The following is a 13,810-nucleotide window of genomic DNA, read 5'->3' as shown; positions in this document are numbered from 1 at the left end:
TGAGGTGTCTCTGGGTGGACTTGAACCTCTAGCCTCCAGCCTTTCGGTTGGCAGCCATAACTCAACCCTAGGTTCCATGAGTGGAGCTCTGGTTGCACAGTGGTTAAGACCTTGGCTGCTAACCAAAAGGTCGGCAGTTCAAATCCACCAGGTGCTCCTGGAAACCCTATGGGGCAGTTCTACTCTGTCCTACAGGGTCGCTATGAGTCGGAATCAACTTGACGGCACCTAACAACAACAGGTTCCATGAAGCTACTCGTCGGTCTAACTAAAGTACAAGCGTGACAAATGTTTGCCAGAGACCTACTGTGAGCCCAACAACTGTGCTGGAGCTGCAGCCTGTGGTAGCCTCACAACACTACTACAACGTTAGTGTCATTTTACTGACAAGGAGACCAAGGCCCAAAAAGCTAAGTAACCTGCTCAAGGCCACACAGCAAAAAGCAGGCAAAGCCAGAATGGGAAGGAGGTCACCAGCGTGTACCCCAACAGACTGCCACTCTCAGAAGCAATGTGGCTCAGCTGAGAAAGAGCTCCTGCTTTCCAAAGCTCTCAGGGTAACAACAAGCGTGCTGGCGAGGGTGGGGGGTGACCCAGATGTTCACACACTGCTGGTGGGGGTGTGAAATGTCTCACCCACTTTGAGAAACCGTATGGCAGCTTCTAATGAAGTTAAATAGACACCTACCCTAAACAAACAAACAAAAAAACATTGCTGTTGAGTGGATTCCGACTCATACCCACCCTATAGGACAGAGTAGAACTGCCCCATAGGGTTTCCAAGGAGTGGCTGGTGGATTCGAACTGCTGACCTTTTGGTTAGCAGCCAAACTCTAAACCACTGTGCCACCAGAGCCCCATACACCCACCCACCTTATGACTCAGCAATTCCAATCTTTGGTGTTTACCCAAGAGAAATGACTAGAATACAATAGAAGCTTTATTTATAATAGCACAAATTGACAACAATCTAAATGCTTGTCTACAGGTGAATGGATAAGCACATTGTGGTGTAACGACAGTTAATTATCATCAATCAAAATGAAGAAATTGCAAACTACTGATAGGTACAACAGCACAGATGAATCTTACAACATTATGTTGAGCTAAATAAGCCAGACTCCAGAAAGGGTATTCTGCCTGCGTGGTTCCATTTGTATGAAATCCAAGTAGAGACAAAATTAATTCACGGTGATAGACATCAGAAAGGGATTGCAGTGGAAGGGGAAATGACTAGAAAGAACGCAAGGAAACTTCCTGGGGTGGAAATGCTCTCTGTCTCTTGGAGTAGTAGTTATGTGGTATAAACAATTGTCAGAATTCATCCAAGAGAATGCGAAGACCTGGGCCTTGTACTATATGTTAATTACATCTTTCAAATAAGCCCTCAGGCTAATGAGTCATTCTGAGGATAAAATGGAAAACGTGGATTATTACACATATCCTTCCAAAACTGACTGCTCATTAATATTGAAAGAAACTCTTGTCTGCTGTTAAAGGAAATGAAGTTTATTCATGAGCATCAGAAACAAATTTCCCTCACAATATTACCTTCCATTTGCCCGTGGGGCCTGTCTAGTAGACAGAGATGAGCACGTCCACCAACCCTTCTTAACCAACCCGCTTACAGTCGTGACAACCTGTGCCTTCCCACGCAAAAGGTGCCTGTCACCATGGCAACCACTGAAGGGTGGAAAAAGTAGAGGGAGGAAGGGAGACAAAAATCTTAAGAGCAACCACAGAACTGCGACTGTGTGGGAGATTGAATCATGGTGTCCCAAGATGCCCAGTCCCTAGTCCCTGGAACCTACAAATGTGACCTTCTATGGCAAAGACTTTGCAAGTGTGATTAAATTAAGGATCTTTAGTTGGGGACGTTATCCTGGATTATCTGAGTGAATCCTAAATGAGAGGGAAATCTGACAAACACAGAAGAGAAGGTGATATGAAGAAGGAGGCAAAGGTTGGAGTGATGCTGCCACAAGCCAAGGAATGCTGGCCATAACCAGAAACCAGAAGAGGCAAGTGTGACCAACCCTCCTCCATTTCTGGCCTCCAGAACTCTAAGAGAATACATTTTTGTTGTTTTTAGCCACCAGATTTATGGTTATTTGTTACAGGAGTCAAAAGAAACCAATACAGACTACAAGTGTAAAATCCAGTATTGCCCTGCCGGCAGCCTGCGTTCCATCAATATCAATTCAAAACATCTAAGAAATATTCAAATTAATAGAAATTTTTTTTTTCTTAGAAGAACACATCAGAGAACATCTTCATGACCTCAAGATAAGCAAAGATTTCCTAAAGAGGACTCAAAAAGAACTACTCATTAACAGGGGAGAAATGGACAAATGTGACTACGTTACAAATAAGAATTTTTGTTTATCAAGAACCTACTATGAGATGAAATGGCTAACTGCAGAGTGAAAGAAAATATCTGCTCTCTCTATACACATGGTTTCTGTGCGGAGTGTACATGTATCCATCAAAGGACTCATACCCAGAATATAAAAAGAACTCTTACAAATCAATAAGAAAAAGCCAGACAACTCAATAGATAATTGGGCATAGGACTTAAATGGAACCTCACTGCAGTGCAGTGAATTATTTAATATGGCCCTTCTAGCCATACTTTGTAATTGCCACAAAATGACTGGTGCTTGTGGCCCACCAAGAGGATTGGAGAGGTTGATAATAATACGAATAAGCTGCATGGTACCCTTGCGGGGGTAGGACCATGCAAATAAGGTGTATGAAAATCTACTGGGAGGATTGGTCATTTTTGCCATCCAGCTAGGCTTAAAAGAGAATTCCAGAGCAGAGGGGGTATCATGGAAGGAAGAAGAAAGAATAGCTGATGGTAAAGGAATGAAAAAATGGGTTATGCAGCAGGAGAAATCTAACATTATGCTGATACCCGAAGATAGGCTTAGAGCAAGGGAATAATCTTCTCTCAGTTAAATACTATCAGATACCACGGAGGATAAAGTTGAGATGACTTTTGGAGAATCTGACCAGATCAGATGGACAATTGCCACAGACCTGAATGGCTGGTACCTGAATAACCTCACCCTGAGGACTCTTCGCCCTACTGCAGGACTAATTGTTAATGGCTGTTTTAGACCGGTAAAAGGATTGGAAGAGGGAAGTTAGTCCTTCAAGTATGAAAGGGCCAACTGCTAGAAGAGCCAGGTGGTGGCCTGCGGTGCAAAGGATTGCTTAACATAGACCTTTTAGCCACAGTCTTTGTAACTCCCACCAAATGACTGGGTAGGGCTATGCAAATGAGGTGCTTGTGGCCCATCAAGGGGATTGGACAGCTTGCTAATAATGTAAATAAGGCGCATGGCATCCTTGTTGGAGTGGGGTCATGCAAATAAGGTGTATGGAACACTAACAAGTGAACTGGTCAGTTTTGCCATTCTGCTAGGGAGACACGGAGAGAGTGGGAGGAGCTGTAACATGCAAGACAGTGAGACATGGAGGCAGGAGATGGCAAGAACCAGGAGACTGGCACAAGACAGCTGCTGTCAGACTTACTGACCCATGGAGCTAAGAGGTATAACGCTTGCCCACAGGGGTCCCAGCAGGGACCAGCAGCAGGAGACCCCAGCAGGGCCCGGTAGCAGAGGGCAAGAAGCAGCAGTCCTGATCAAAGATCTGTATCCTGAGTCGTTTCTGACTCTGATCCTGAATTGTACCCTGTTATTTCCCTAATAAACCACTTAACTGTAAGTACAGTTCATGGGTTTGTGAGTTCTGTGAGACGCTGCAGGGAATTAGGGAACCCAAAGACAGGAGGGAGAGTACTGAGGGAGAGGGAGTAGTTGATGTCTGCGATGATGGAGTGGGACCGCAGCTTGGAAAAGTTGAACATTTGGGAAGTCTTCAACCTCCGCCTCATAGGAACCAGCTTTGTGCTGATCCTTATAAAATACATTATTCATTTACTCACAAAAGTGACATCCCGATGGCCAATAAACACATGAAAAGGTGTTCAATTTTATTAGTCGTCAGGGAAAGGCAAATTAAAACCATAATAAGATATCACGCCACACATCCACCAAACCAAAATAAGCCCATTGCTATAGAGTCAATCCCGGCTCATCGCGACCCTATAAGACAAGGTAGAACTGCCCCATAGGATTTCTAAGAAAGAGCTGGTGGATTTGAACTGCCGACCTTTTGGTTAGCAGCTGAACTCCTAATCACTGCACCACTAGGACTTCACACATCTACCAGATTGGCTAAAATGAAAACAGAAGATGATACCAAGTGGGTGACAATGTGGAGCACCTGGAACTCTCACACACTTCTGGTGAGACCATTAACTGATACAACCACTTTGGAAAACAGTCTGGCAGTATCTAATAAGCTGGACATTTGTCAACTCTATAACCCAGCTGGAAACCCTGGTGGCACAGAGGTTAAGTGCTACAGGAGCTAACCAAAAGGTCAGCAGTTGGAATCTACCAGGCACTCCTTGGAAACTCTATGAGGCGGTTCTACTCTGTCCTATAGGGTCACTAGGAGTCGGAATCGACTCAACAGCAGTGGGTTGTTTTTTTTTAATAACCCTGTATTACCACTGCTAGGTACGCACCCCTAGATATGCATACAAAATGTTCTCTAAAACACGAGAGTGCTCATTAGAAGTAAGGATAGCAAGACTGTCTCACTTACTCTGGACATGTTATCAGGAAGGTCCAATCCCTTATAGAAGGACACCATGCTTAGTAAAGTAGGGGGGTCAGAAAAAAAGTGGAAGACCCTTAACAAGATGGATTGACACATTGGCTGCAACAACGGGCTCAAACATAGCAATGACTGTGAGGATGGCACCAGACCAGGCAATGCTTCATTCTGTTATACGTGAGGTCACTATGAGTTGGAACCAATTCAATGCCACCTAACAACAACAACAGGATGTTGATGGCAGCATAATTCATAAGAACCCCAAACTGAGACAAAGCCAAATGTCAATCTCCCACAGATATAAATATATTACGTAACGGACTACCAAATGGATTCGTACAATACCAAACAGCAGTGTGAATGAAAAGATCACAACTACACACAGCAACATGCATGAACCTCACAAACACAAAGCTAAGAGAAGGAAGCCAAACTCAAAAAATGACACACTGTATGGCTCCATTCATAAGGAGTTGAAAAAGGCTCAAACTAATCTACAGTGTTGAAGGTCAGAATAGTGGGTACTGACAGAGGGGTGGAGACCTGGTGACACAGTGGCTAAGCACTCAGCTGCTAACTAAAAGGTCAGTGGTTCGAACGCACCAGCTGATCCCAAAGATGTGGCAGCTGACTTCCATAAAGATTTACAGAAACCTTGGAAACTCTATGGGGCAGTTCTACTCACTCCTCTAGGGCACCTACGAGTTGGAATCGGCTGGAAGGCAGTGGGTTTGGTTTTACGAGGGGGATGGCTATAAAAGCCAGGGGGAGTATTTGGCTGCTATTTTTTGATCCGGCTGTGCTCCATTTGTGATAATTCATTGAAATGCACACTTATTTGTGTATTTTTCTAAACATACATTAGACTTCAAATTTACCCCCAAAATTTAATTATTCAGAGATTACGTGAAAAGCTTAAGCAGCTTTTCTTTTTCTCAATAATTTTTTCAAACTGCAAAATGGATACACATTCACTTTAGGTTAAAAAAAAAAATGGAAAACAGAAAAAAGAAGGAAATATAAAACTCATTCATAATTACACTGACCAAGGAAAACCACAGTAATCATTTTGGTATAAATCTTCCCAAATACAAGACACTTTAAAAAGTGGGGAGGGGGATACAGCAGGGAGTGGTTAACACACAGTAGGTGCTCAGTAAATATTTTGAACAATCAATGAATAAATCATATACCCTGCTTTGTAGCAGTAGTCAACCAGCCCTTTATTGTCAATGAAACAATCGAGGGTCCCTGAAAGACTTTAGTGCTCAGGCTCAGACGAATCAGGTAGCCTAGAAAACACAATGTGCTAAGACCTAAGTACACACAGGTAAGAACATAAACCCAGAGCAGTGAGCCTCAACCTTGGTATCACCAATTACCTCTAGCATTACTGGGATACTTAAAAAAAGAAAAACACTTGTTGTAATGAATGAGAGTTTCAAAAGTTAATATTTGTCCTAGTGACTTTTTAAAATAGAACAAGTGATCGGTCTTGAACAGAGTTTTATGGCTGCAGACTTTTCCACTGTTGGGGGTGAGGGGATAGGAAAAGTGGCTCCAAAATGCTGAGAAATCATGGCTAGAGGCTAAAGAGTACATTCTCGAAGCCTACTGTTTATGCAGATTGAGTCAAAAACCAAGCCCTTGATATTTGGTCACCGAACGCCCACAGACCACACGGCAATTGCCAAGGAGTCAAAGTGGACTCATGACGACCTCATGTGATGTCAGAGTAGAACTATGCCCCATAGGGTTTTCATTGGCTGCTTTTTGAGACACAGATTGCCAGGCTTTTCTTCCGAGGCACCTAAGGGTGGCCTCAATTAGCAACTGATTGTGCTAACCATGTGCACCACCCACGGACTCCTCAAGGTAACCATACCAAACCAAACACCGAATCTACTGCCGTGGAGTCAATTCTGATTCACAGCGACCCCAGAGTAGAACTTCCCCATAGGATTTCGAAGGCTGCAATCTTTACAGAAGCAGACTGCCACATCTTTCTCCCAAGGAGAGACTGGTGGGTTCAAACCACCGACCCTTTTGCTTAGCAGCCTAAAGCTTTAACCACTGTGCCACCAGAGCTCCTCAAGGTAACCAGAAAAACCACACCTGTTGCCATGGAGTCAACTCTGAGTCACAGCAGCCCTATAGGACAGAGCAGAACTGCCCCACAGAGTTTCCAAGGAGCACCTGGTGGATTCGAACCGCCAGCCTTCTGGTTAGCAGCCGGAGCTCTTAACCTCTACACCCCGCAGCACTCAAAAATTAAAACCAAGAGCTTTAAGACCAGAAAGGGTCCATTTAAGAAGGGACAAACTGAAGGTCCAATATCAGCTACCACTTCTGTTTCTTGCTATCCAATATTCTCAATCCCTTACACGCTAGCATCTTCATTTAATCCCCACAGCGAACTAGTAAGATTCCCATCGTTTTCCTGTTTATCAGACGAGAAAGTGGAAGCCCAGAGCACTTAAGAAGCTGGTCCAAGACCTTACGCCTCTTAAGTGGTGGTATCAGGATTCGAGTCTGTAGGCCACACCGTTCTACGTCTCCAAATAAATGTCCACCAGTAGCCTGAGCTATTAATACTTCTCCCAACACGTGGGGCAGTTCTGCTCTGTCCTATAGGGTCGCTACGAGTCGGAATCAACTCGACGGCACTGGGTTGAGTTGGTTTAGTAGCCTGAGGTATTCTTCTGCCAACACGTCTTCCTCATCCTATTCAAGATTTGCTTTTCATTATTTGACTGGTCATGCAACAGTTAAGCTCTCAGCTGCTAAGTGAAAGGCTGGAGGTTGGAACCCACCCAGCCACTCCACAGGAGAAAGAGCTAGTGATCTGCTCCCATAAAGATTATGGTTAAGAAAGCCCTATGGGGGCAGTTCTATTTTGAGACATGGGGTCATCGTGAGTCAGGAATTAACTTGATGGCACCTGTCATGGACTGAATTGTGTCCCCAAAAAATATGTGTATCATTTTGGCTAGGCCATGATTCCCAGTATTGTGTAATTGTCCACCATTTTGCATCTGATGTGATTTTCCTGTGTGTTGTAAATCCTGCCTCTATGATGATAACCAAAGGGTCGACAGTTCGAATCCGCCAGGCGCTCCCTGGAAACTCAATGGGGCAGTTCTACTCCGTCCTATAGGGTCGCTATGAGTCGGAATCGACTCAAGGGCACTGGGTTTTTTGGGGGGTTTTATGATGTTAATGAGGCAGAACTCAATCTACAAGATTAGGATGTGTTTTAAATCAATCTCTTTTGAGATAGAAAAGAGAGAAGGGAGGAGAGAGACTGGGGGAACTCATACCACCAAGAAAGCAGTACCAGGAGCAGAGCTTACCTTGGACCCAGGGTTCCTGTGTGGAGAAGCTCCCAGATCAGGGAAAGACTGATGACAAGGACCTTCCTCCAGAGCTGACAGAGAAAACCTTCCCCTGGGGCTGACAACCTGAATTTGGACTTCTAGCCTACTAGACCGTGAGAGAATAAATGTCTGTTAAAGCCATCCACTTGTGGTAGAAATTTGTATTAAAGCAGCACTAGATAACCAAGACAGCTCCCAAATGAAACGTTCCACCCACCACCAAAAAATTAATTGGAGGCTGGTTCTATATTTAAATATTTTGGGGTCTTCTCTGCCATCCACTTTTCTCCAAACAAAACCAAAAGTGAATGGCAGAGAAGACCCCAAAATATTTAAATACCAGTTCCCAGATCTAATTAGAAATTCTTCCCTAGAACACTTGCCTTTATGGGCAACCCCAAACAAAGTAGCTCCATTTTGGTTCAAGACTATCTTAGGCTATATGAGTTTACACACCGGATTTCTTACATGGAGTGGGCATCTCACACTGAATAGTCTACACAGAGCTCTGGGTGGTTCCCCAACGTCCCCACAAATCGTTCTTACCCTGTGATCCTCATCTCCATAAATGACACCTCACCCTCCCCACCTCTCAGGCCTACTATTCCAGCATTATCCTTTATTCTCTCTTTCTATCACCAGCCCATCAAGCCATTTTCGTCCTGGAGACCTACTTCCAAAAGCTCACAACTGTTAAAAGCCCTATGGAGCACAGTTCTACCCTGACGCACATGGGGTCACCATGAGTCAAAACTCTCCCAAACCTGTCCTTTCTATCCACTTCCCTACCTCCCCGAGTCCCAGCCCCCAGCATCTCTTGGAAGGGCCACCACGATGGCCTCCTAACTGGTCTCACCGCTTCCACTCTCTGTCCTCATCTCCACCCAGTGGCCAGAGTGAACGTCTGTAAGCATTAATCAAACCATGTCACTCCCCAGCCTAAAATCCTTCCTGCTCGACTAGAACACCATATGAAATGCTAACCCTTGCCTGCAAGGTACTGTGTAATCTGGCACCAACCTGCCTCCCCAAGCTCCAGGGACGCCCTCTGCCCCTGGTTCACTCCGATCCAGCCACTGGGTTTTTGTGCTTCACCTGAAACCTGTTCCCACCGCATGGCCTTTGCATTTACTGGGCCCCCTGCCTGGAGTGCTCTTTGCCTTCTTCTTCTCTTGACTGGCTCAGATGACGTCACCTCCTCAGACACCCTCCCTGATCTAAACTATGAAAACCAAAAAAAATAAGCAATAAGATAGAACTCTAGATTAAAAAGTCAATAGCAGTAAAGACCCTGCTGTTGTTATCTGCAGTTGAGTTGATTCCAACTCATGGCGACCCCACCTGTGCAGAGTAGAGCTGCTCCATAGGGTTTTCAGAAGCAGATCACAGGCCTGTCTTCCAAGGCACCTCTGGGTAGCTTTGAACCGCCGACCTTAAGGCTAGTAGTTGAGCACTTAGCCACCTGTGCCACCCACGGACTCCGAGTAAAGACCCTAGATCCACACTTAAAATTATTTCTACAAACTCTTGCCTTTATCTCATCATCCCTACTTAATTCTCACAGCGTTTGCCACTTTATGCAATTTTCTTGTTCACTTGTTTAGATGCATGTACTCTTTAATGCCACCCTGTAAGTCTATACAATTCTATTATATCTGAAATGTTTCCCTTTAAAAAAACAAAAACAAAAAACCATTGCCATCAAGTCAATTCCAACTCATAGCAACCCTACAGGGCAGAGTAGAACTGCTCCACTGGGTTTCCAAGGAGCGGCTTATGGATTCGAACTGCCGACCTTTTGGCCAGCAGCTGTGGCCCTCAACCACTGCGCCATTCACCCATGCCCTCTCTTTATGCCATTTATTCTGTGCTTTGGCCCAAGCTGCCTTCCTAAGGGCCTGGTGACGGGGCTGAAGGTGCTGCAATGAACAAAGGCAGAATATGATGCTGACTGTTAAATGGAAGTTTCACAGCAACTTGAGGACATGCAGGAGGATATCAGGGTAAAACATACTAGTGGCTGATTGGGTGTTAAGCCCTGGGAGCAGTTGGAGGGCGTTACAAACAGCACAGCAACCTAGGAGGATTTACAAAGAAGTGATTTGGTGATTCGTCATTAACTGTAGGGGATTAGAAAAGAACTGCCAAAGGAAGACACTGGAAGGACCAAAAAGGAAGGTAGCGTGAATCAGTTAACCCACCTATTCACACCAAGGCATTCCCCTGGGCCCCCTGGACTAGGAAGGGGGCTCCATCTACTTCTTAATTCTGAGTCTCCTCTACTGCTTCCTGAGAAGACGTTCCTGGTGAAACTCCAGCTCCTGGAACCGTGTTGGCACAGAGTGTTATTGTTGTTAGCTGCCGTCAAGTCAATTTCAACTCATGGTGAATCCATGAGTACAGAGCAGAACTGCTCCATAGGGTTTTTAAGGCTGTGACCTCTCATAAGCAGATTGCCAGGGCTGTCTTCCAAGGCACCTATGGGTGGATTCAAACTGCCAACCTTTGGGCCAGTAGTCAAGTGCTTAACTGTACTACCCAGGGACTCCTTTTTGGTACATAGTTGTTGTTAAAGGAGACCTGTTTGCACAGTAGTTAAGCGCTTGACTGTTAACCAAAAGGTCAGTGGTTGGAACCCACCAGTTGCCACGGGAGGAAAATGTGACAGTCTGTTTCCACAAAGACTACACCCTTGGAAACCCTATGGGGGCAGTTCTACTCTGTACTGTAGGTTGCTGTGAGTATGAAGGATGGGTTTGGTTTGTAGTTGTTAGTTGCCCTCGAGTGGATTCCAACTCATGGCCACCCTGTGTCTACAAAACAGAACTGCTGCACAGGGTTCCCAAGGCTGCGAACTTTTGGAATCGGATCGCCCAGGTGCTCAATAAAATAATCACTGAATCTATTAATGAACAAATGAACACATTTTCAAGTTTCTTATCTTCATTTTCTTCTCTCTAGTCACTAATCCAGGTTTCTCTTTAGAAGGCTCCTTGAGAAGCAAGAGTGTGCAATCACAGAGCCATCATAAATGTTTTCCAGACCACTGATGAACCCTCAGCCATCGTTCAGAGAACGCGGATGTGGGAAGTATAAATCCTGACACTAAAGCATTAACCATTAGACTGAGACAATGCTTCTAGGGTCGGTAGAACAAACATAGGCAGACAGCTGTAAATCACAGTAAATAAATGCAACAGTGTACAAGACACCTCTTTCACCTACGCACCCTGCAATCACACAAGATGATGACGGCGATTTTACCTCTTCTCAACTTTGCCTCCCATCTACACTCCCCAGTGGATTTACAATTAGGTGAAACCATCAGTGTCCCCAAGCAAGGAAAGTAACTGTAATCCAGGGCAAAAGCTCTGCTGGCATCATAAGGTACTTGAAGAAAAAGCATTAAAAGTGATTGCTCAACGCACAAACAAAACGCTGTCACTGACAAGGCACCCTGGGGCGCCATTAACCAGACACAATAACCAAGAACGAAAGTCAGATTTGGTCACCTCTTCTCCGTCACCCTTCCCACTCTACCTAGTCTTTTTCAGCTCTCAAGAACTGAAAGGGGACAGGGAGAGGCAAGAGCCAACACTGTGGTTATTTTGAGAAATACAAGGATTCAAAAGTTAAAGTGCAACTTTGGTTAACTTAGTAACAGGTCTCCAAGGAAACCCAGGAGCCTGGGAAAGTTCTGTATCAATATAAAAACCACCTAGTTTCCATACTTTGGAAGTCATCACCTTCCTAGTGGAGTTTCATGCACGTCTGCAGGTCATACTTCAGTTGGGATGTCCAAGCTGAACATTTCCAAACAAGCTACAGGAAGACAGACCACCAAGCAATAATCTGGGTTAACCAACAGAGAGATAAGCAAGACCCCCCACAGGGTGATCCAGAAAGCACAGCATCACTAAGAGTCCCTCGTCTATTAAGACCCATGCCGCTATTAAAGGCAAAGACAAGACCCCCTTTCCAGAAAGGCCTCTTCGACTTGCATGGACAACTCATATTTCCCTCTGGCTTCTTTTTTTTTTTTTTTTTTCCTCTTTTTAAAAAACAAAGGAAAACGTTCTAAAGAGTAATACCACTTCTACTCATTTGAAAATCTTCCTCATTCCAATAGTCCATGCACTACTACCACCCCAAGTGTGCTGGAGTCGCTTCCCAGGACATTCTCATCCGCCCACGTGTCCATATTCCCAGCTGTAGGAGAGTGAGCAGAAAACTTCAAAAAGCATCAAGGGGGGAAATAACAACAATGTAAAAAGCCAGCCGCCCATACCGAAAGGGGAGAGAGTGTTTAAAACACACACACACACAAACGAACAAAAACCCCACTAAATTTCCTTTGCAGAGATTGGAGGTTCGAATGGCCAACCGGAGAGGGGGTGCTACACGCGCGTTAGGGGGCGCCGAGGACGACAAGTGGCAGGGGCTTTGTGGTGCTTGCTCTTGTTTTAATCACCAAAGTTTAAACCGGACTATTCTGTGAAGAGAATTGCTGTGAATGGACCAGACTGTTAACGCTTTTGCTGCCAAGCCCAAAGCCGGCCCTCTCTGCCTCCCTTTCTGGGCTATTTTCACCGGTGGGGGAAACCGCTGGCAGGCCAGGCACGGGGACCAGGACGCTCCCCTGCCACTCCAGTGCCTGCAAGTGCCAGCACAGAAGAAAACAAGGGCTCTGGCCTCTCTCTGCCACTGCGGTGCGGTCCCGGGTGGGGTCCTGGCGCGCCCCCACCTGGGGACCCCACCTCGAGGGGGAGCCGGGACGCAGGAAGGGCCCGGTGCCGAGGCACGGCCGGTCCGCCGGTGGCAGCACCGCGCGCGCACACGGCACACACACTGCGCGGCGGCGGGCGCGTTACCTGTTCTGCCAGCCCTGGAGGAGGTTGGTGTATTTGCTGAGCACGCCCTCGAGCGCTGGCTCCCTCCGGCGGCCGCCTCCCCCGGACGGGCTAGCGGCCACCGAGCCCGGGCTGCTGCGGCTGCCTCCGCCGCCGAGCCCGGCCGCCGGCGACCTGCCGGAGACCCCCCGGCCCGCCACGGAGCAGGAGGGCGAGGAGCCAGCCGAGGTGGCGCGGCTGCTGCTGCGGCTGCTGCTGTCGCTGCCCCCGCCGCCGCCGCCCTCCACGCCCGGGGCCGTCCTCTCCATGGTCCGTGCGCGCCCGGGGCGCGAGTGCCCGCCGCGGTGGCAGCCCGGGCGCTGGGCTCGGGGCGCGGTGGCGGCAGCGGCGGCTGCAGCTCCCGGCGGCCAGGCGGCGCGCGGCTGCTCCCAATCCCCGGGAAACGCCTGACTCATACAGGAGGACGAGGAGGAGGAGGGGAAGGGGAGCTGGGACGGAAGCCAAGCGCGGGCTGCAGCTGCGGCCGCCCCTCCTCCCGCAGGCCCGGCCGGCTCCGCCCTCCGCACTACTTTCCCGGGCCAGTTCGGAGCGGTGGCCGGCTCGGCGCGCCCCAGCGCTGGCCTCCACTCCCTGTCCTTGTGGCTCTGCGACTGCCCGGGCCTGGGGGCGAGGGCGCTCCGGGGCGCGATCCGCAGGGCGGGCACGTCCGAAAGGCACGCCCGGTCACCCCACGTTCCCTGCGTAGCCCCCTGTCTGATCACGGGGGGCCAAAAGGGAAACCGCGCGCGTCACTCCCCACCCCCAACCCACCTCGGGACCCGGAGGGGGGCGGCCCCACCCACCCCATCCGCCCGGATATGGACCGGGCCGACCCAGCACAGCCCAAGA

At 47.5% G+C, this 13,810-nt stretch overlaps 1 protein-coding gene across 2 annotated transcripts in view; it reads right to left on the bottom strand.

Annotated features, from left to right (window-relative positions):
* The window catches only part of OSBPL10 (oxysterol binding protein like 10), a 324,062-nt gene extending 310,685 nt beyond the window's left edge, over positions 1-13,377 (bottom strand). For both annotated transcript variants that reach the window (XM_049871176.1, XM_049871175.1), the window contains exon 1: positions 12,944-13,377. In XM_049871176.1, coding sequence (XP_049727133.1) covers positions 12,944-13,377 — 434 coding nt within the window. The remainder of the gene's footprint in view (positions 1-12,943) is intronic.
* Positions 13,378-13,810: the final 433 nt, after the last annotated feature.

The sequence above is a fragment of the Elephas maximus genome, chromosome 27, assembly GCF_024166365.1.
Source record: "Elephas maximus indicus isolate mEleMax1 chromosome 27, mEleMax1 primary haplotype, whole genome shotgun sequence".
Lineage (NCBI taxonomy): Eukaryota > Metazoa > Chordata > Mammalia > Proboscidea > Elephantidae > Elephas > Elephas maximus.
This window is presented reverse-complemented; position numbering and strand designations above follow the sequence as displayed.